Source organism: Giraffa tippelskirchi, chromosome 8 (genome assembly GCF_054371585.1).
Source record: "Giraffa tippelskirchi isolate mGirTip1 chromosome 8, T2T-mGirTip1v1.2.pri, whole genome shotgun sequence".
NCBI lineage: Eukaryota > Metazoa > Chordata > Mammalia > Artiodactyla > Giraffidae > Giraffa > Giraffa tippelskirchi.
Window position 1 is genome coordinate 122,860,957 of NC_137282.1, and position 23,133 is coordinate 122,884,089.

General features: G+C 38.9%; 1 protein-coding gene across 1 annotated transcript in view; it reads right to left on the reverse strand.

Annotated features, from left to right (window-relative positions):
- Positions 1-22,731: 22,731 nt before the first annotated feature.
- The window catches only part of TINAG (tubulointerstitial nephritis antigen), a 91,405-nt gene continuing 91,003 nt past the window's right edge, over positions 22,732-23,133 (reverse strand). Inside the window, exon 11 of the mRNA XM_081519847.1 lies at positions 22,732-22,947. Within this exon, the coding sequence (XP_081375973.1) occupies positions 22,813-22,947 (135 nt within the window). The 3' untranslated portion in view covers positions 22,732-22,812. The remainder of the gene's footprint in view (positions 22,948-23,133) is intronic.

A 23,133-nucleotide genomic window follows, 5' to 3' on the forward strand; every position in this document is an offset into this window, starting at 1 on the left:
CAGAGTTCCCTGTCATACCAGCAAAATCTTGTTTTGCTAGTACGTCCGTCACATCTGACAGGCTGAGTATATTTCCCGATTTGCCATTTTGTACACTGTAGTCTAGTTTTGACTTTATCATTAGATGAAAAACCTTGAACAAATCATTTAAATTTTATGTGTTGTATTTTCCACAGGGGCAACATATAAACTGATAATTCATGACTCATGCTCCCCAAGCCAATTGATAAGATGGAATTGATAACATATGTGCATGTTCCATTGACTTTTTAAAGGAAATGTATGAGATAAGTGTTAAACTAGGGTCATCTTTGAATTGGAAAAGAAGATCCAATATCATTTTTAATAATCTTCTATATTTCATTTTTTAACTTGAAATATAGTTGATTTACAATGTTGTGTTTTTTCTGTGGTACAGCAAAGTGACTCAGCTATACATGTATACATATATTCTTTTTCATTGTAGGTTATTACAAGATACAAATCTTCTGTGTTTCCTTCACCTTTGCATACTTTGCTCCTTTATTAGGTAACAGCACTCTCTATGTTTGGGGGAATACCTCCTTTCTCTGTTTCCACTCTGTGGTCTGGAGGAACTCCCAAACACAGAATCTCATTCTCCTGGCCAGGGGTATGAACATATATTTTAACCAAGCTCATTACAGCTTTCTACATCCCTGGTTCTAGTCATCTAAGAGTTTGAATGTAATTGAAACTAAACCAGTAAGAGTCCTTCCCTGACATTCATGTAGAGTGAAAAAGACAGTCTTTCTTTCCTTCAAGGCAGTGTTTATCTAAAAATTTAGCACACTTCAGTATTACCTGGAGAGTATGGTAAGGCATAGACTGAGGATGGGAAGCCCAGGTGCAGAGTTTCTGAGTCAGTAGGTCTGGAGTGTGACCCTGGCATTTGCATTTCTAACAAGTTTCTAGGTGTTGCTAATGCTGAACCAACAGCATCAGCATTTCTCCGAAGTCAGTTAAGATGATGTCAACTTAAAATCACCCACTGACTGCTTCCTTTGTTATGTGGATAAAGTCTGCTCATTTTTAAGTAGCATGTGATGAAGTCAAAGCTCAAGATGTGGAGAAAAGAACAAGGAAGATACAAGATAGAAAACAGGTTGCCATTTAGGCTCTGGATCCTGTTGACCCATTGCCATATCTGTTATATGAATCAATAAATGTTCTATCTCATCCAAATTTGAGGTGGCTTTCTATTTTGTGAAAACAAAACTTTCATTTGGTCAGCTTCCAAAAAAAGGGAAAATTTAGTTTGAGGGCATTATTTAATGATCTAAGTTTTATTTAAGAAAAATTTCCCACCTCCCCCCGCAAAAAGGATGGTACTGTAGTAGCCATGTTTAATTCTGCAGGAAGAAAATGTCTTGGCATCCTTATATACAAAAATTTCACATCAAAGTTTTTAAAAGTGTTTTCCTATTTTCATGTGTCATGCATTAAAATATATTAGATAGTACATTGGATTAGTGTATCAGTGACTGGTTCCTTAAGAAATAGATACATATAATTATATGAATTACCACCAAAAATGGTATTTAATTTCAGCAGAGCCTTTTTCTACTCATCATTCTCAGTTGGGTTTTTAAATAGTTTATCAATAGAATTCAAATTATAATACAGGAGCAGCATAAAATGTCACATATTTGTAAAATGCCAACAACTTTTTTTTGCATGTTTGCACTATCTGCTTTATGAATTCTTAAGTGACTCAAACCATAGAACCTATTCAGAAGTTCAAATTTATTTCCAAAAATAAAAGTGGAAGAACAGAAGAGAGTGGTGCTGTAAAGTTGCAGAAGAATTTTGATGATCCCACTAGGTAATTAACACAATAAGTAATGTCTTCTTTGCATGATCTCTCAATTCCCCCACAAAGCCAAAATCAAAGTCTTTTTCATCTTTTATTACACCTCCATTTCTAAGGAACTTTTCTTTACACATCACTGAAAAGTCCTTTATTTCTCATTAATGCTTTAAGTATAAAGCTAGTCCTGGTGATGATATAATTTTTCCCAAGTCTAAATTAGGTAGAATTCATGCTGTTCTGTTATTTTACTTAGTGTTTATATGACAGAAGAAACACGGGGTTTCAGAAGTTTGCTTTTTCTTTTATTTTCCTTTTTTAAATCATATGTTTGTAGTTGACTTAGAATTCATCAGATGGAAAATAGTAGAAATGCTCAGTTTTAGACTTTTATGCTTACCCAGATTTCAAAAGGATACTTAGAGTTTAAGTCAATAGAGAGCAATTGTATACATAGACAAGGAAAGAATCAACTAAATTTAAGTATCTTTGTGTATTTGCATTTTCTGAAGCTCTATCAAACTCAAATTCCTGGTGCTATTGAAATTCAATTTTTATTGATTTCTTCTTTTATTAGGACTTCAATTAATCAGAATTATCTCACCCTACAGACATTCCAGATACTAAACTTGTCCACTGGAATATTCACCAAAATTTTGCGTCACTTTTTTTACTATCTGCACTTTAAAATGTTGGCTATTCATTAGCAAGCATATACTAAATATCTGTTTGGAATAAGCATTACATTAGCACAGTTGAAGATACAATATTTTCTCCCTCAAGAAAATTCTAATCAACTATGAAGAGAATATGTTTTACACACACAATCTGTATATATATATATATATATATATATATACACATACATACATACATACATACATCTAGAACATTTTTAGTAGTTTTGTAATTTTGTTCAATTTCTACTTTAATTCCTCATCCAATATCATGGGCAAATAATATCATATTAGTAAATTCTTGGTTGTTGTTCAGTCTCTCAGTCATGTCTGACTCTTTGCAACCCCATGAACTGCAGCATGCCAGGCTTCTCTGTCCTTTACCATCTCCTGGAGCTTGCTCAAACTCATGTCTTGGTACAGATAGTCATTTCTATTTCAAAACTAGTTAACTGGGTATTTATTCCTGATTGCTTTCTGGGACGTAGTTAAATCCCAAGATTCATTTAGCCTTCCTTGGAGCATTGCGTGATGACAGGAAGGAAGAAGGGTATTTGGACCTCATCATCAGTGAAGAAGAACTAAACAGCCTCTTGATGAAAGTGAAAGAAGAGAGTGAAAAAGCTGTCTTAAAACTCAACACTCAGAACACTAAGACCATGGCATCCGGTCCCATTGCTTCATGGTAAATAGATGGGGAAACAATGGAAACAATGACTGACTTTATTTTGGGGGGCTCCAAAATCACTGTAGATGGTGACTGCAGCCATGAAATTAAAAGACACTTGCTCCTTGGAAGAAAAGCTATGACCAACCTAGACAGCATATTAAAAAGCAGAGACATTACTTTACCACCAAAGGTCTGTCTGGTCAAAGCTGTGATTTTTCCAGTAGTCATGTATGAAATGTGAGAGTTGGGCTATAAAGAAAGCTGAGCGCCGAAGAATTGATGCTTTTGAACTGTGTGGTGTTGGAGAAGACTCTTGAGAGTCCTTTGGACTGCAAGGAGATCCAGCCAGTCAATCTTAAAGGAAATCAGTTCTGAATATTCATTGGAAGGACTGATGCTGAAGCTGAAACTCCAATACTTTGGCCACCTGATGCAAAGAACCAACTCATTTGAAAAGACCCTGATGCTGGGAAAGATTGAAGGCGGGAGGAGAAGGGGACAACAGAGGATGAGATGGTTGGATGGCATCACTGACTCAATGGACATGAGTTTGAGTAAACTCCGAGAGTTGGTGATGGACTGGGAAGCCTGGTGTGCTGCAGTTCATGGGGTCACAAAGAGTCGGACACGACTGAGCAACTGAACTGAACTGATCGGCATTTGTCCATATTACATGCAGACATGATGCTCATTCTCCAGTTTGGTTTCCAGCAGGAGCATCCCTCTATTCACTGAGATGTCGGTCTCACTGTCATTCTCCAGTCCATTTCATTTTGGACTAACGTAATGATTCTTCCAAGCAGATGTTTAACATATGCTTGTTGATGAATAGCCAATTCATTCAAACTTAGAAGCCACTCTTGCTATCTCTCTGTACCTGTTTGGTATATAGGAGACTTTTATGGTTTCTCTTATGTCACTTTAGGACTATGTGAGCCTTAGAGTCATATCAATTTAGCATACCTATGTGTGAACTCTTGGTTTTATCTCAAAGCTGTTTTTTCTGATTCTTCCACATCTCAGTGAATGACACTGCCATCAGCCCAGCTGGCCAGGGAAAGACCTAAAAGATCTAAAAAAAAAAAAAAAAAAGTGAAGTCGCTCAGTCGTGTCCGACTCTTGGTGACCCCATGGACTATAGCCTACTAGGCTCCTCCGTCCATGGGGTTTTCCTGGCAAGAGTACTGGAGTTGGTTGCCATTTCCTTCTCCAGGGGATCTTACCAATCCAGGGATCGAACCTGAGTCTGCTGCATTGTAGGAAGACGCTTTACCATCTGATCCACCAGGGAAGTCTTAAAAGATCTAAAAGTTTACACAAATAGAAGTTATTTTAGCTACTGTGGAAAACAATATGGAGGTTCCTCAGAAAACTAAAAACAGAATTACCATATGATCCAGCAATCCCACTCCTGGGTATGTACTCAGACAAAACTATAATTCAAAAAAATTACATGTACCTCTGTGTTCATAGCAGTATCGTTCACAATAACAAAGACATGGAAACAACCTAAATGTCCACTGACAGATGAATGGTAAAAGAAGAGGTGGTACATATATACACAATGGAATATTACTCAGTCATAAAAAGAAAAAATTAATGTCATTTGCAGCAACATGGGTGAATCTAGAGATTATCATACTAAGTGAAGTCAGTCAGAAAGAGAAAGATAAATACAATATCACTTATATGTGGAATCTAAAATATGACACAAATAAACTTATGTAACAGAAATAGAATCACAGACATGGAGAACAGACTGGTTTGCCAACGGAGAGAGGGAGTGGGGCATGGGTGGATTGGGAGGTTGAGGTTAGTAGATGTAAGCTTTTATATCGAGAGTGGATAAACAACAAAGTTCTACTGCATGGCACAGAGAACTGCATTCCACATTCTATAATAAATCATAATGGAAAAGAATATTAAAAACTGTATATGTGTATATATATATATATATGTATATATATCTGAATCACTTTCCTGTACAGCAGAGATTAACACAACATTGTAAATCAACTGTACTTCAATTTAAAAAGAAGATAAAAGTCTTCCACAATCACACACACACACATCTTTTTCTTCCTGCTTCCCATTATCCCCCAGTCTTCAGTTACTGCCCTGATCTGAGCATCCTCAACTTCTCACCTGTTCCACAGCTATAACCCCTTTACTGAGTCTTTCTTCATCTTGATTTTTCTTCAACTCATTTTCCACACAGAAATTAAAGAGGTAATAGTTTCTCAATGCCTTCCCACCACACTGAGAATAAAATCTAAGCTCTATACCATGGCCTTCATGGTCCACATGGGTCTGTTCTCTGCTGTTTCCCAAATCACCTTGGTCTACCTCCCATCACATCACATCCCACCCCACTGCACTTTGGCCAGTTTATTTTTCCTTCAGCCATACTAGTACATCGAGAATATTTATACCTCCCTTTTGAACAGGCTATTTTCTTACCCTAAAATTTTCTTTCCTTCTTCACTCACCTGGATGATTAGTGAATACTATTTGATAACTTCCCCATAAAAGGCTTTCATGATCGTGCCATCTAGATGGACCAGCCCTTCTACTAAGTCCTCTACTCTCCCTTATTCCAGCCTGTTTGAACCACAAAACTATGTCCATTTTTGAACCCCTGTATTGTAAAAACTGTTCTCAATACTTAAGGTAGTCACTCAAAAGGATCTGTTGAATTAGATACCAAAAGACCTGAGACAGAAAAATTTACATCCAAAATTAATTTTTGCCTTGAAAGCAGTATTTCTAGGATACAGTCAAGATTTGTTGTTGTTGTTCAGTCACTAGGTCGTGTCTGATCGTTGCAGCCGTATGGACTGCAACACATCAGGCTCCTCTGTCCTCCACTATCTCCCCGAGTTTGCTTGAATTCATGTCCATTGGGTCAGTGATGCCATCCAACCATCTCATCCTCTGTTGCTTCCTTTTCCTCTTGCCTTCAGTCTTTCCCAGAATCAGGGTCTTTTCTAATGAGTGGGCTCTTCACATCAGGTGGCCAAAGTATTGGAACTTCAGCGTCAGTCCTTACAATGAATAGTCAGGGTTGATTTCCTTTAGGATTGACTGATTTTATCTCCTTGCATTCCAAGAGACTCTCAAGAGTCTTCTCCAGCACCACAATTTGAAAGCATCAGTTCTCCAGCACTCAGCCTTTTTTTTTTTTTTTATAAATTTATTTATTTTAGTTGGGGGCTAATTACTTTACAATATTGTAATAGTTTTTGCCATACATTGACATGAATCAGCCATGGGTTTACATGTGTTCCCCTTCCTGGACCCCCCACCCACCTCCCTCCCCATCCCATCCTTCTGGATCATCCCATTGCCCCGGCCCTGAGCCCTTGTCACATGCATCGAACATGGAATGGTGTTCTGTTTCACATATGATAATATACATGTTTCAATGCTATTCTCCCAGAACGTCCCACCCTCACCTTCTCCCTCAGAGTCCATAAAATTGTTCCATGCATCTGTGTCTCTTATTCTGTCTCGCATATAGGGTTATCGTTACCATCTTTCAAATTCCATATATATGCATTAGTATACTGTATTGTTGTTTTTCTTTCTGGCTTACTTCACTCTGTATAATGGGCTCCAGTTTCATCCATCTTAGTAGAACCGATTCAAATGCATTTTTTTTAATGGCTGAGTACTTTTTTATGGTTCAACCTTCCATCTGTACATGACTACTGGGGAAACCATAGCTTTGACAATGTGGACTTTTGTTGACAAAGTAATGTCTCTGCTTTTAATACACTGTCTAGATTTGTCGCAGCTTTCCTTCCAAAGAGCAAGTGTCTTTTAAGTTCATGGCTGAAGCCACCATCCACAATGATTTTGGAGTCCAAGAAAATAAAATCTGTCACTGTTTCCACTATTTCCCCTTCTATTTGCCATGAAGTGATGAGACTGGATGCCATGATCTTAGTTTCTTGAATGTTGAGTTTCAAGCCAGCTTTTTCACTCTCCTCTTTCACCCTCATCAAGAGGCTCTTTAGCTCCTCTTCACTTTCTGCCATTAGAGTGGTATCACCTGCATGTCTGAGGTTGTTGATATTTCTCCCACAACCTTGATTCCAGCTTTTGGCTCATTCAGCCTGGCATTTTGCATGATGTACTCTGCATACAAGTTAAATAAGCAGGGAGATAATAAATATAAAGCCTTGTCTTCTCTGTGTTCTTGCCACCTCTTCTTGATCTCTTCTGCTTCTGTTAGGTCCTTACCATTTCTCTCCTCTATCATGCCCATCTTTGCATGAAATGTTCCCATGATATTTCCAATTTTCTTACCTATTCTATTGTTTTCCTCTATTTCTTTGCATTGTTCATTTAAGAAGGCCTTCTTATCTCTCCTTGTTATTCTCTGGAACTCTGCATTCAGTTGGGTATAACTTTTCCTTTATCCCTTAACTTTCACTTTTCTTCTTTCCTCAGCTAACAGAGTTTTGTCAAGAGAACACGTTGGTCATAGAAAACACCCTTTTCCAACAACCCAAAAGATGATTCTACACAAGGACATCATCAGACAATCAATACCAAAATCAGATTGATTATGTTCTTTGCAGCCAAAGATGGAGAAGCCCTATAGAGTCAGCAAAAACAAAACCCAGAGCTGACTGTGGCTCAGATTATGACCTCCATATTGCAAAATTCAGGCTTATATTGAAGAAAGTAGGGAAAACCACTAGGCTATTTAGGTCATACCTAAATCAATCCTTTATGATGATACAGTGCAGGTGATGAATAGATTCAAGGGATTAGATCTGGTAGACCGAGTGCATGAAGAACTATGGATGGAGGTTAGTAACTTCAAGTATCCCTCTGAAAATCCCTGAGCTTTAACTTAGTTTAATAACCCAAATCTTTGGAATCCTTCTGGAACCCTCTTTCTCTCCCTCCTCATCATGGGTCTTAACTCAGTCCTGATAATCTTATAACCTAAACATTTTGCCAAACAGGACATTTCTCTTCTCCATTTTCTGGTCTAAATCACCACTACATCAAGCGCCAAGCGTCTTAATCAACCCCTAATGAGGAGCCTCATCTCTGGTCTTGCCCTCTTCAAATCTACTGTCCAGCCACGAGGCAGGGCAACTTTTCATAATATTTAATAATCTCCCCTCATCATGGCTTTGGGGATAAAGGCAAAGTTCCCTAACATCATCCCTACTGTCTTGTACAATTTACTTGTCACCTACCTCCCTACCACCCTCCCTCCTTATCTCACTCACTCACTTGCAAAAGAACTTCTTCTTAACTCTTCTGAGATTACTCGTCCCACCAGGCTTCAGTTCAGTTCAATTCAGTTGCTCAGTTGTGTCCCACTCTTTGTGTCCCTATGGACGGCAGCACTCCAGGCCTCCCTGTCCATCACCAACTCCTGGAGTTTACTCAAATGCATGTCCATTGAGTTGGTGATGCCATCTAACCTTCTCATTCTCTTCTGTTCCCTTCTTCTCCCACCTTCAATCTTTCCCAGCATCAGGATCTTTTCCAAGGAGTCAGTTCTTCACATCAGGTGGCCAAAATATTGGAGTTTCAGATTAAGCATCAGTCCTTCCAATGAACACTCAAGACTGATCTCTTTTAGGATGGACTGGTTGGATCTCCTTGCAGTCCAAGGGACTCTCAAAAGTCTTCTCCAACACCACAGTTCAAAAGCATCAATTCTTTGACACTCAGCTTTCTTTATAGTCCAACTCTCACATCCATAACTGATTACTGGAAAAACCATAGTCTTGACCAAATGGACCTTTGTTGGCAAAGTAATGTCTCTGCTTTTAAATATGCTGTCTAGGTTTGTCATAACTTTTCTTCCAAGGGGCAAGCATCTTTTAATTTCATGGCTGCAGCCACCATCTGCAGTGATTTTGGAGCCCCAAAAAATAAAGTCTCTGACTGTCTCCATTGTTTCCCCATCTATTTGCCATGAAGTGATGAGACCGGATGCCATGATCTTAGTTTTCTGAATGTTGAGTTTTAAGCCAGCTTTTTCACTTTCCTCTTTCACTTTCATCAAGAAGTTCTTTAGTTCTTCTTCACTTTCTGCCATAAGGGTGGTGTCATCTGCATATCTGAGGTTATTGGTATTTCTCCCGGCAATCTTGATGCCAGCTTGTGCTTCATGCATCCCAGTGTTTCTCATTTGCCACCCAAGTGTGACTCTCTCTAGTTTACCACTACTTTTCCTTTGGGGACTAACCTAAATATTCCTCCTGAAAAGCCATTTACCTGCCAATACCCTGAACTAGACCAATTCCTCCTGTTACAGCTTATAGTCATGTGGAAATTCCCTTCAAAATATTCATCATAAATTATTGTAATCATGCACTGAATATCTATTTTTTTAAATAAATTTATTTATTTTAGTTGGGTGCTAATTACTTTACAATATTGTAGTGGTTTTTGCCATACATTGACGTGAGTCAGCCATGGGTTTACATGTGTTCCCCATCCTGAACCCCCCTCCCACCGCCCTCCCCGTCCCATCCCTCTGGGTCATCCCATTGCCTCAGCCCTGAGCATTTGTCTCATGCATCCAACCTGGAATGGTGTTCTGTTTCACATATGGTAATATACATGTTTCGATGCTATTCTCTCAGAACGTCCCACCCTCACCTTCTTCCTCAGAGTCCGTAAGACTATTCTATGCATCTGTGTCTCTTATTCAGAATATCTATTTTTAATACTTACTTATTTCTTCATTTGGCCACATTATAGTTGAAGCATGCAGATCTTCTTTGCATCATAAGGGATCTTTTGTTTCTGTGTACAGACTTTATTTGCAGCCTGTGCACTTAGTTGCTCAGGGACATGTGATATCTTAGTCCCCTGCAGCCACGAAATCAAAAGATGCTTGCTCCTTGGAAGAAAAGCTGTGACCGACCTAGATAGCATATTAAAAAGCAGAGACATTACTTTGCCAACAAAGTTTCATCTAGTCAAAGCTATGGTTTTTTTCCAGTAGTCATGTATGGATATGAGAGTTGGACTATAAAGAAAGCTGAGCACTGAAGAATTGATGCTTTTGAACTGTGGTGTTGGAGAAGACTCTTGAGAGTCCCCTGGACTGCAAGGAGATCCAACCAGTCCATCCTAAAGGAAATCAGTCCTGAATATTCATTGGAAGGACTGAAGCTGAAGCTGAAGCTCCAATACTTTGGCCACCTGATGCAAAGAACTGACTATTGGAAAAGACCCTGATGGTGGGAAAGAGTCAAGGCAGGAGGAGAAGGGGATGGAAGAGGATGAGATGGTTGGATGGCATCACTGACTCAATGGACATGAGTTTGAGCAAGCTCCAGGTGTTGGTGATGGACAAGAAATCCTGGCATGCTGCAGTCCCTGGGATCGCAAACAGTCAGACATGACTGAGTGACTGAACTGAACTGAACTGAAACAGAAATCAAACCTATGTCCCCTGCATTGCAAGGGAAATTCTTAACCACTGAACCACCCAAGAAGTCCCTGGATATTTTTTCATGCCAGACTAAAAAGCACATTTCTGAAAGGAGAGCCTAAGTCTGACTTTTTTGCTTCAAATATCCCTGGTGCCTGACACAGAGTCTAATAAAGAGCATACTCTCAATAAATTTCTATTTAAATAACAAACTTCCAAACTTGGACCTGAAAGAGACTCCTATCTCCAAAGTTCCATAAAGACCAAGTGTGTCTGTGTCTACATGTGTGTACACATGTGCACATGTGGGTACATTCCCACCATAAACACTGTCAGATTATTAAAACCATTGGCAAAAAATGAATGTTCATATTCTCCTCCCAATGCAAGAAGTCTAGACAATTCTGGAAGATACAGATTTCCATTTCCATCTCCTAAAGTGAGATGATATGTGTTTGCCTTCAGTTTCTCTCTGGAATTTGGAAACCTTCTCTTTTCTCCCCCTGTCCCAGGTAGTCCTTGATGGATAACTTGAAAACTAGAGGAGTGTTTATTCTGTCTATTTAGAAACATTTATTCACATAGCATCCTTGAGCAGTAGATTCTCCAGAGCCATCATGATTTCAAATAGAAAATCCCATGATCTCCCTAAGCACACTTGTAGATATCTGACCAGGCATCCTATGGTTGGATCAGAAAATATGGACACTGGCCTTACACAGAACCACTCTGAGGCAAGCTGCCCACCCTCAGTCACCTGCAGGATTGGGAGTCAGGAGTGGGAAAAAAGCTTCAGAGACTTGTTTGGATCATCCATGTTCCCTCCCTTTTGCCTTCACTGCACCTATTGCCACCTTAAGATGAGGAGAAAGTTGTCCTGTCATTAAGAGACTGTGTCCTCTTTAAATTATATCTGGAGCTTCATGAACCACCTATTAACTGAAGTGGAGACTGTGAACAGCACTTGTCATTATCACTTAATACATAGCAAAGGCTCAATGAATGTTAATATGATTAACATGTTTACTTAGTTGAACATGACCGCCTAAGAAGCAATAGACATTTAGTAACTTCTCAGAGGTCTTAAAGCTGCTTTACTTGATAATTTGATATTCACATGGAGAATTGAGACTTAGTTTTACTGTGCAGTTGCCCCTTGAACAATATGGTTTTGAACTGCATAGGTCCACTTGTACAGGGATTTTCTTCAATACTTACTACCTGATGCACAATTGGTTGAATCCATGGATGTGGAACCAGAACCCTGGAAATGAAGGTCAACTGTAAAGTTATACACAGAATTTTGACTTTCCAGAGAGTCAGAGCTCTTAACCCCTACATTTTCAGAGGTCAACTATATTTCACAGACACTCCTCCAAACTACATTAAAACAGAAAAATGCTATTTTTATTACCTCATTGCATTATCATCTTAATTATTCTACAATCCTTTAAAGCATTGTTCATATGCATGTCATATATGTATGTCAAATATCTGACAGATAGTCAAAAGGGGGTTTTTTCTACAATGGAGTTATTTCTGTTTGAAATTAATACATTTCCAAGGAAAGATATCTTGTGCTGTATTAATTCATGAGTCAAAAGTATAAATTAGACAGAGTTGGGTAAATACTAAAGAGATTGCAAATGGCAGTTATCACTGGTAATTGCAATGGTAAGAATAAAACTTTCTTCCTGAGCACAAATATCTCTTTACTGGGAATGTACCTGTGAATTCAACATACCAAATGCCAAAATATTTTAGAGAAACACAACATACTATAAAATCAGAAATGAATTTTTTAATACAAAATCATTTATAGCTTGCTTGGCTTTTCTGCCACTTTATTTTCTTTGTCTGTAGGGATCTCATAGCGAGTGGCTCTTGAAAAAGAGAATCTTATCACTTGAAATGAAAGAACTAACACTTAATGGCCTGGCCACAGAGAGAAGGTCTCCCTGGAAATATGACTTTCATAAGTAAACACATCTGAGAACTAGCCTGCTGTGAATGTTCTAGTTTCAAATAGAGACCTAAATATTGAAACGTGTTTCTTGCAATGCAAAGTACATCAATATAACTAGTTACTAAACCATATAGTTGATATACTATGCTATTAAATTAGTTCTACATTGCATTTGTAAACTCACTGAATAGAGATGAGCTAAGAGAGTACATGAGATGTAAAATATAACTACAGTTGATGCAACTTTTCTCGAGGTTCTACTTAATAGAAAATGTGTGTCTTTAAAAAAAAAAACAATTAAGTAATTAGAATTATAAAGAGTGAAAGGAAGCCATGATTATACTGAGAGGCATCATTTAGAGAGCATCATACATAAATACTTAAATTAGAACACCATAAAAGCTCAAAATTAATGAGTTAAGGGTTTACTTTAAGAAGTTAGAAACAATATTCAGAATAATTGCAAAGAAATTAGGAAGAAGATAACAAAGATGGGAACAGTTATTAACTATAACTATACAGAAAACAATGATGCAGAATAAAATATGAAAAACCACATTGTTTCTTTGAAAAGGAAAATGAAATAGACAAATCCCTGATAAGTTTAATAAAAGAGAGAAAATGTGTAAAGGATAAAAGATATTAAGGAAGAAAAGTTAGAAATAAATATATATCCAGAAAAATTAAAAGAATGATCGATAGTAATACTATAAATAATATAAACTAATATTCTTAGTAATATGAAAGCATATGAAATAGGAAAATATATATTTCTACTGCTTAGTATGCCACAAATGTTTTCTCCTCATTTACTTCATATCTTCATGTTCCTTATTGTTTCAATTGTATCTTTTGTGGAATAATGTTATAAATTTCATGCAGTAAAATTTATCAAACCTATTTATTTCTTGGTTAATGCTTTCTCTGCCTATTTATTTCTTCTTGGGTCATTTTGTTTTTTATATATATATTTCATATAATTTATATACCTATATAATAATTAAGATATGTGTATATAAAACACAAAATGACTATATGCTGCTGCTGCTGCTGCTGCAGCTAAGTCGCTTCAGTCGTGTCCGACTCTGTGCAACCCCATAGACAGCAGACCACCAGGCTCCCCTATCCCTGGGATTCTCCAGGCAAGAACAGTGGAGTGGGTTGCCATTTCCTTCTCCAATGCATGAAATGACTATACACACTATTTTAAACAGTAGTTTGTGAAATAATATATATAGTTGAATCTTCAGATGTGAAACCCATGGATAAGGAGGGCCACCTGTCAACACTGACCCATGCTATTTTATGCATAAAAGGGACTTGAGTGTCTGCAGATTTTGGTATCTGTAGGAGCTCCTAAAACCAAGTGTAACAAATATAGAATTGATAATGTGCTTTATTTAATGAGGATTTTTAAGAGAAAAGGGCTGTGGAACCATTGTACACAACTGTACATGCTGTGTATAATGTTGTGTATATTGTATACAATGAACCATTATATATAATGGTACATATCATATACATGTACTATACAATTATGAAATAAGTCACATTTTTATGGCAAGACCAGAGAAATTTAAACAAAAAAACCTTTGCCCTTTGGCCTCCTCACCCCATACTGCACATTGTATATCTGCTTTATTCATCAATCAGACTTCCCCCACAGGCAGGAAGACTTGCTCAACCATAAAGAACAACACTGTTCTAATATCAATGAAGAAACTCTTTAAAAGATCCACTCCTTCTTGATCATGTATGGGGTCACATGATACTCCATGATGATGCTAGATCTGATTATGTAGCTGTCAATAACACATTATTTGATGTACAGGCTTCTGTCTCAAAAATATTTGTACAACTGTGCCTTGACTTCTAGGTAGAAGTGCTCTCAGAGTTTTCTGAGATTTCTGGGTTATAATCTTCAAATCTGCTTAAAAATAAAATTTGCCAATTCTTTCTTAGATGGACTTAGTAATTTTTGTCACTATAATGTTCCACTGTATAAAATGATACATGTTGTCTACAATGTGTATGTTGTATACAATGAGCCATTGTACACAATTGTAGATTGTATACAGCAATACAGGCTGGTTCCCACAATGAGTACCTGGCCAGGTGAGTGAGGACAGAGCCAGGCAGAGCTTTGCCAGGTGTTACTGCTACTGTAGAACTTCCCAGTGGCCTAACTGTAACCTGGAAACATTTTAAATGGTGGTTATAACCCCAGGTAAATCTTATATTCTATATAACACTTTTTTATAATCTCAGGAGAAACAGACTTAGCTCATTTCATAGGGGGTAGAGATTACAAAAGGGGCCAGGGAATGGATGATAGAGGGAAAAGTTATTTCCAGCTGCACTAATTCTAACCAATGAGGTTGTGACTAGTGGTTTTGGAGAGAAACCTCACGTTATTGGGGTTACCTGCCAATTAAACATTTACTTTAGGTATCTAAACGAAATGATGTATATTAGTGCTCACTACTGAAGGTGGAAAAGCTTTTCCCCTTCATTCAGTCACACCATTTCTGACAGTGCTGGCCTGATTTTCCCTCCTTCATAGATACCTCTGGAGAGAGAAATGCCTATACACCCTTACAGTTCAGTCATCAGCTGTGTCCAACTCTTTGCGACCCCATGGACTGCAGCATGCCAGGCCTCCCTGTCCATCACCAACTCCCAGAGTTTACTCAAACTCATGTCCATTGAGTGAGTGATGCCATCCAACCATCTCATCCTCTGTCATCCTCTTCTCCTCCTGCCTTCAGTATCAGGGTCTTTTCCAATGAGCCAGTTCTTCGCATCAAGTCACCAAAGTATTGAAGCTTCAGCTTTAGCATCAGACCTTCCAATGAATATTCAGGACTGATTTCCTTTAGGATGGACTGGTTGGATCTCTTGCAGTCCAAGGGACCCTCAATAGTCTTCTCCAGCACCACAGTTCAAAAGCATCAATTCTTTGCTGCTAAGCATTGTTGGGCTTTCTTGGTGGCTCAGCTTGTCAAGAATCTGCTTGTAATGGGGGAGATCTGGGTTTGATCGCTGGGTTGGAAAAATCCCCTGGAAAAGTAACAGCTACCCACTCCAGTATTCTGGCCTGGAAAATTCCATGGACTGTATAGTCCATGAGGTCACAAAGAGTAGGACAGGAGTGAGTGACTTTCACTTTCACAAGCTTTCTTTACAGTCCAATTCTCACATTCATACATGACAGCTGGAAAAACCATAGCCTTGACTACATGGACTTTGTTAGGAAAGTAACCTCTCTGCTTTTTAATATGCTATCGAGGTTAGTCACAGCTTTTCTTCCAAGAAGCAAGCGTCTTTTAATTTCATGGCTGCAGTCACCATTTGCAGTGATTTTGGAGCCCAAGAAAAGAACATCTGTTGCTGTTTCCATTGTTTCCCCATCTACTTGCCATGAAATGATAGGACCGGATGCCATGATCTTCATTTTTGAATGTTGAGTTTTAAGCCAGCTTTTTCACTCTCCTCTTTCTCTTTCATTAAGAGGCTCTTTAGTTCCAGCTTGTGCTTCCTCCAGCCCAGCGTTTCTCATGATGTACTCTGCATATCAGTTAAATAAGCAGGGTGACAATATATAGCCTTGAGGTACTCCTTTCCCTATTTGGAACCAGTCTGGTGTTTCATGTTGACTTCTAACTGTTGCTTCTTTACCTGCATACAGATTTCTCAAGAGGCAGGTCAGGTGGTCTGTTGCTCCCATCTCTTTAAGAATTTTCCACAGTTTATTGTGATCCACACAATCAAAGGCTTTGGCATAGTCAATAAAGCAGAAGCAGATGTTTTTCTGGAACTCTCTTGCTTTTTCTATGATCCAATGGATATTAGCAATTTGATCTCTGATTCCTCTGCTTTTTCCAAATCCAGCTTGAACATCTGGAAGTTCATGGTTCATGTACTGTTGAAGTGCTGCTTGGAGAATTTTAAGCATTACCTTGCTAGCATATGAGATGAGTGCAATTGTGTATAGCTTGAACATTCTTTGGCATTGCCCTTCTTTGGGATTGGAATGAAAATTGATCTTTTCCAGTCCTGTGGCCACTGCTGAGTTTTACAAATTTGCTGGCATATTGAGTGCAGCACTTTCACAGCATCATCTTTTAGAATTTGAAATAGCTCAACTGGAACCCCATCACCTCTACTAGCTTTGTTTGTAGTGATGCTTCCTAAGGCCCATTTGACTTCTCACTTCAGGATGTCTGGCCCTGAGTGAGTGATCACACCATCGTGCTTATCTGGGTCATTAAGTTATTTTTTGCATGGTTCTTCTGTGTATTCTTGCCACCTCTTAGTATCTTCTGCTTCTGTTAGGTTCATACTGTTTCTGTCCTTCATTGTGCCCATCTTTGCATAAAATGTTCCCTTGGGATCTCTGATTTTCTTGAAGAGATTTCTAGTCTTCCCTATTCTATTGTTTTCCTCTTTTTCTTTGCACTGATCACTGAGGAAAGCTTTCTTATCTCTCCTTGCTGTTCTTTGAAACTCTTTCCATTTCTTTTTCTTTCACTTCTCTTCTTTTCTTAGCTATTTGTAAAGACTCCTCAAACAACCATTCTTCCTTTTTGAATCTTTTTTTCCCTTGGATATGGTTTTGATCACCACCTCCTGTACAATGTCATGAATCTCTGTCCACAGTTCTTCGGGCACTCTATCAAATCTAATCCCTTGAATCTATTTGTCACTTCCACTGTATAATCATAAGGGATTTGATTTACATCATACCTGAAATGTCTGACTTCCCTGGTAGCTCAATTGGTGAAGAATTCGCCTGCAGTGCAGGAGACCCTGGTTTGATTCCTGGGTCAGGAAGATCCCCTGGAGAAGGGATAGGCTACCACTCCAGTATTCTTGGGCTTCTGTGGTGGCTCAGCTCATAAAGAATCCACCTGCAATGCAGGAGACATGGGTTTGATCGTTGGGTTAGGAAGATCCCCCAGAGAAAGGAATAGCTACTCACTCCATTATTCTGGCCTGGAAAGTTCCATAGATTATATAGTCCAATGGGTTGCAAAGAGTCAGACACAAATGAGCAACTCTCACTTTCACTTTGAATGATCTAGTGGTCTTCCCTATTTTCTTCAATTTAAGTCTGAATTTGCCAATAAGGAGTTCTTCATGTGAGCCACAGTCAGCTCCCAGTCTTATTTTTGCTGACTATACAGAGCTTCTCCATCTTCAGCTGCAAATAATACAATCAATCTGATTTCAGTATTGAACATCTGATGATGTGCATGTGTAGAGTTGCCTCTTGTGTTGTTGGAAGAGTGTGTTTGCCAGGAGCAGTGCATTCTCTTGGCAAAACTCTGTTAGCCTTTGCCCTGTTTCATTTTGTACTCCAAAGCCAAACTTGCCTATTACTCCAGATATCTCTTGACTTTCTACTTTTGCATTCCTGTCCCCTATGATGAAAAGGACATCTTTTTTGGATATTAGTCCTAGAAGGTCGTGTATTCCATCATAGAACTCTGCAACTTCAGCTTCTTTGGGATTAGCAGTTGGGGCATAGACTTGTATTACTGTGTTATTGTATAATTTCCCTTGGAAATGAACAGATATCATTCTGCCATTTATGAGAATGCACCCAAGTACTGCACTTCGGACTCTTTGTTAACTATGAGGGTTACTCCCTTTCTTCTAAAAGATTCTTGCCCACAGTAGTAAATACAATGGTCATCTGAGTTAAATTCACCCATTCTGGTCCATTTTAGTTCACTGATTCCTAAAATGCTGATATTCACTCTTGCCATCTCCTGTTTGACCACTTTCAATTTACCTTGATTCATGGACCTAACATTCCAGGTTCATATGCAGTACTGTTTTTATAGCATCAGACTTGACTTCTATCACCAGCCACATCCACAACTGGGCATTGTTTTTGCTTTGATTCCATCTCTTCTTTCTGGAGTTATTTCTCCACTGATCTCCAGTAGCATTTGGGCACCTACTGAGCTGGGGAGTTCCTCTTTCAGTGTCATATCTTTTTGTCTTTTCATACTGTTCATGGGGTTCTTAAGGTAAGAATACTAAAGTACTTTGGTCCCTTCTCCAGTGGACCAAGTTTTGTCAGAACTCTCCACCATGACCCATCTGTCTTGGGTGACCCTACATGGCATGGTTCATAGCTTCATTGGGTTAGACAAGGCTGTGATCCATGTGATCAGTTTGGTTAGTTTTCTGTGATTGTCCTTTTCATTCTGTCTGCCCTCTGATGGATAAGAGGCTTGTGGAAGCTTCCTGATGGGACAGACTGACTGTGGAGGAATATGGGTCTTCTTCTGATGGGTAGGGCCATGCTCAGTAAATCTTTAATCCACTTTTCTGTTGGGTGGAACTGTGTTCCCTTCCTGTTGTTTGGCCTGAGGCCAAAGTATGGTAGGGGTAAACACTGTGGTAGGGGTAATGGCAGTAATGGTGACCTCCTTCAAAAGGACTTATGCCCCCACCGTTGCATTTAGTGCCCCTGACCATGCACCAGGCTACTGTCTTCCCATGCCTCCGCAGGAGACTCCTGGACACTCACAGGCAAGTCTGGCTCAGTGTTTTGTGGGGACACTGCCCCTTTCTCCTGGGTTATGGTGCACATAAGGTTTTGTCTGTACCCTCCAAGAGTCTATTTCCCTAGTCCTGTGGAAGTTCTGTAATCAAATCCCACTGGCCTCCAAAGTCAAATTCCTGGGGGTTCTCAGTCCCTTTGCTGGATCCCCATGTTGGGAAATCCATTGTGGGTCCTAGAACTTTCTTAACAGTGAGAGAATTTCTTAGGTATAAATGTTCTGCTGTTTGTGGGTCGCCTGGTCGGCAGCTCTATGGTGGGCCCAATGGCAACCTCCTCCAAGAGGGCTTATGCCATGTGCCACGTGTCCAAGGTCTGCTGCAGCCAGAGCCCCTTGTCCCCACGGCAGGCCACTGCTGACCCGTGCCTCTGCAGGAGACACTCACACATTCAAAGGCGGGTCTGGCTCAGTCTCTGTGGGGTCTCTGGGTCCTGGTGTGCATAAAGTCTTGTTTGAGCCCTCTGAGCATCTCTGGTGGGTATGGGATTTGATTCTAAATGCAATTTCACCCCTCCTACTATCTTGTTGGGTCTTCTCCTTTGCCTTTGGACGTGGGGTATCATTTTTGGTGGGATCCAATGTAATCAATCAGTGAGAAATTGTTCCTTCATGAACTCTTAATTTCCAATATCTATATGAGATGAAACAAAAATGTATTTTCTGTTTATTCTATCATCTATCCCTTATTCTCATCCTATTCTTTGTATCTGGTAAAGGGCGGAATTTAACTATGACAGCTTGATTTCATCACTTCTTGTATCAATTGTCTTTCAGCAGGATTAGCCAATGAGAGGCACTGATGAGAGTTTGGAAGGTTTGAGCAAGGTAGAAGCTTTAGTATTTGTCTCCCTGTCTGCTTCAGGTGGCAAATTTGGCAACACTTTGTCTTTTCATAACTCCAGCTTTCACCAGACAGGTCAGTCCTGCTCCCATCTAGCAGCAGGAAAACACCTGTCCGCAGACCCCAGTCACCCACTGCTTCACTTTGAGCCCCCAGTCTAGGGAATATGATAGCCTCCTCCTGCAGCTCGTCCCTGGACTGACTCAGCACACTTTACTCCCTTCTCTGCTCCTCCATCACCTACACAACCAAGTCTTTTCACTCTATTCCTCTTATTGCAAACACTTAGAGACATTTCCTTTTTTTCTAGTTGAATATCAACTAACAATTCCATTTGGGGGTTTAAAGACAATTCATGAATATGAACTTTAAAAACCTGGAGAAGCCTTTTTCTTGTGTAGAATACAAAGAGGTGGAACTCAGACATGGTGACCCCTGAAAGGACATGTGTCCTAACTTCAAGATCTTCTCTACTTCTTTCTTATGTATGTTTCCTGATGACACTTGAAGAAAGAAGCATGATTCAACAGAGTGGAGCAGCCAAGCTGTAATTCAATGTGCTATCTTGGGACTATTTCCTCTTTTTTTCCAGGAAAAACTAGATGAAGTTATGGATTTCATCTGAAACCCATGAAGAGCACATAAGTGGCACATACCTTGGACTGAACAGGAAGAAAACCAAGTCTGAGTACTCACAGCATCACCCAATTTGAGACATATTGTCCTGGCTCTTATGTGATCATAAGGACAATTCTTCCCTCCCCTGCTCTAAACACAAAACAATAAGACCTCATATGTGTAAACAGAGACTGGAATCCTGAAGACACATGGACTGAATGTGTGGTTCTTCCCATTGCTCAGTCCAGGCCAAGGTGAGTAGGGCATGTCTACGGGCCAAGAAAAATCACAGTACAGGAGGACACTGTCCAGTCAGCAGTCAAATCTATTCCACAAATAGCCACTTAGTTCTTAGTGGGCAAAGGAAGATGCCGATCACTATTTTCTGAAGGCCAGCTCGGGGACTTCAGACAATAAATAGAACCAAATATGCTCTATAAAGTTAAAAGAATGAGAAAAAATTGATTATTATAGCTCATTATAAGATATTGAATATACTTCTGTGTGTTATACATTAGGTCCTTGTTATTTATCTGTTTTATATACAGCAGTATGTGTCTGTTAATCCCAACCTCCTAATTTATCCCTTCCTCAACGTTATGCTTTGGTAACCATAATTTTGTCTTCTATATCTCTATGTTTGTTTCTGCTTTGTAAATAAGTTCATTTAAATAATTTCTTTAGATTTGACATAGAGGTGATATCATATGGCATTTGTCTTTCTCCATTTGATTTATTTCACTTAGGATGATAATCTCTAAATACATGTTACTGCAAATAGCATTATTTCTTTTTTTTTTTTTGGCTGAGTAATATCATATATTACATTATATATATGTGTATATATATGTACATACACACATATATATGTGTGTACATATACATATATGTATGCACATCAACCAACCACAACAAGGTGAATGAGACTCCTGTATTGTTTCTAAGGGAGAACTAAGTGAATAGATGCTTCTTCTGATAGCACAGCAGAGATTACTGGAGAAAACAACCACTGCAGCAGCACTTCACATTTTTATACTCCAGTTTCTCACATTTTCAGCACATCTGGCTCATCTAACCAGGGTATTGTTGGGTGCGACCACATAAAAGAGCTCTACACTGGGAATCCAGACAACAGAGGGCCCAGAAGTGAAGGTCATGGTTATCCTGCCATTGTCACTATAATCCGCCAGGCTCACTGACAGATCAGCTTTGCTTCTTCATTTATTAGTTTGTCATTTAAGATGTCAGCGAATTATTAGAAGATTGCATCCTTTCCCCACAAGGATGATGAGGCTATTTTTGTTTCTCTGACTATTGAGAACTGAAATTAGATGCAAATTTGTGCCAATTGAGCTTACTTTTTAGCATCTCCAGCAGCGAATTGTGAAATAGTTGTGGTAAAAGTGTATTTATTCATTCTGAGTCATGACATCAGGTTTCTGTTTTAAGGGGTGAATATGTGATCTTGCCAAATACAGTTGTGCAGCTCATTTTAATAGACTTTACACCATGTGCACTGGTTTCCAAAAATAGGAGTGTGTGTCCTACATACACATTAAGACAGTATTTCCATTGTCAGCATCTAAGTTTTTTTGTTACTTACTATCTTCCCTGCATCACAAGCAATTACATTGTAGGGTAAAGAGTAGTTCTTTCCTATGATAGTGACTCTCCCTTTGAGTTAGATTGTGAGTTCAGTTTAATGAAAAGAACCACAATGTGAGCTTACTGAGAGAAACAATATATTTCCACTGCTTTTTAGCAAATCATAAGCAATGTCAGAATTAAAAAAGCATTATTGGGTTGAAAAAAATTGTAAATGATGGTAAACTGGGGTTTTCAGTGCTTTTTGCTGTCTGACATCCTCATTGCTCAAAGAGAGAGAAACCAGATCATTTCCACAAACAAATGCTATGAACTTTTAAAACAAATGCCATCACACTGTTTGCAAATGATCAAAGTCAAAAAGAACACTGTCATGCGAGGGAAATGAAGGCCACTAGGGAACTTAAAAGGCATTTAGTCACTCTGCTGTTCTCTTACATACTTGTGACATAAAGGAAACTGGATCTTAGGGCCTGGGGTGAAACAAGAAAACAAGCAGGTTGTGATAACAAGCTGAAAAGGCAAAGATTGCACAGAGAACCTCACATGGCTTAATTTCAATTTAAAGGGTGACTTGAATGCTTGGCCTTATGGAAATTTAATGATATGTTATGGTTCATCTGCACTTGTCAGCTGGCCCCAAGCTGCGATAATCAACTTTTCAATGTCAGACTCATTTACTCCTCGAAGAATCCTAAAATAGCCATTCTCTCCCCAGGACTTTCCCCAGGAATTGGCAGCAACCTGTAGAAAAACCAAAAAAAAAAAAAAAAAGAGAGAGAGAGAGAAATACTGAATACCATACTTGGATACTTTTAATCCAGTCTGTAATGTTACAAGGGATTCCGTGTCACTTTATATGCTTTTGACTTATTATAGACTGAGGTTTATATGAGGTTTTTTAAAACCTGCATATTTTCTAAATAAGAA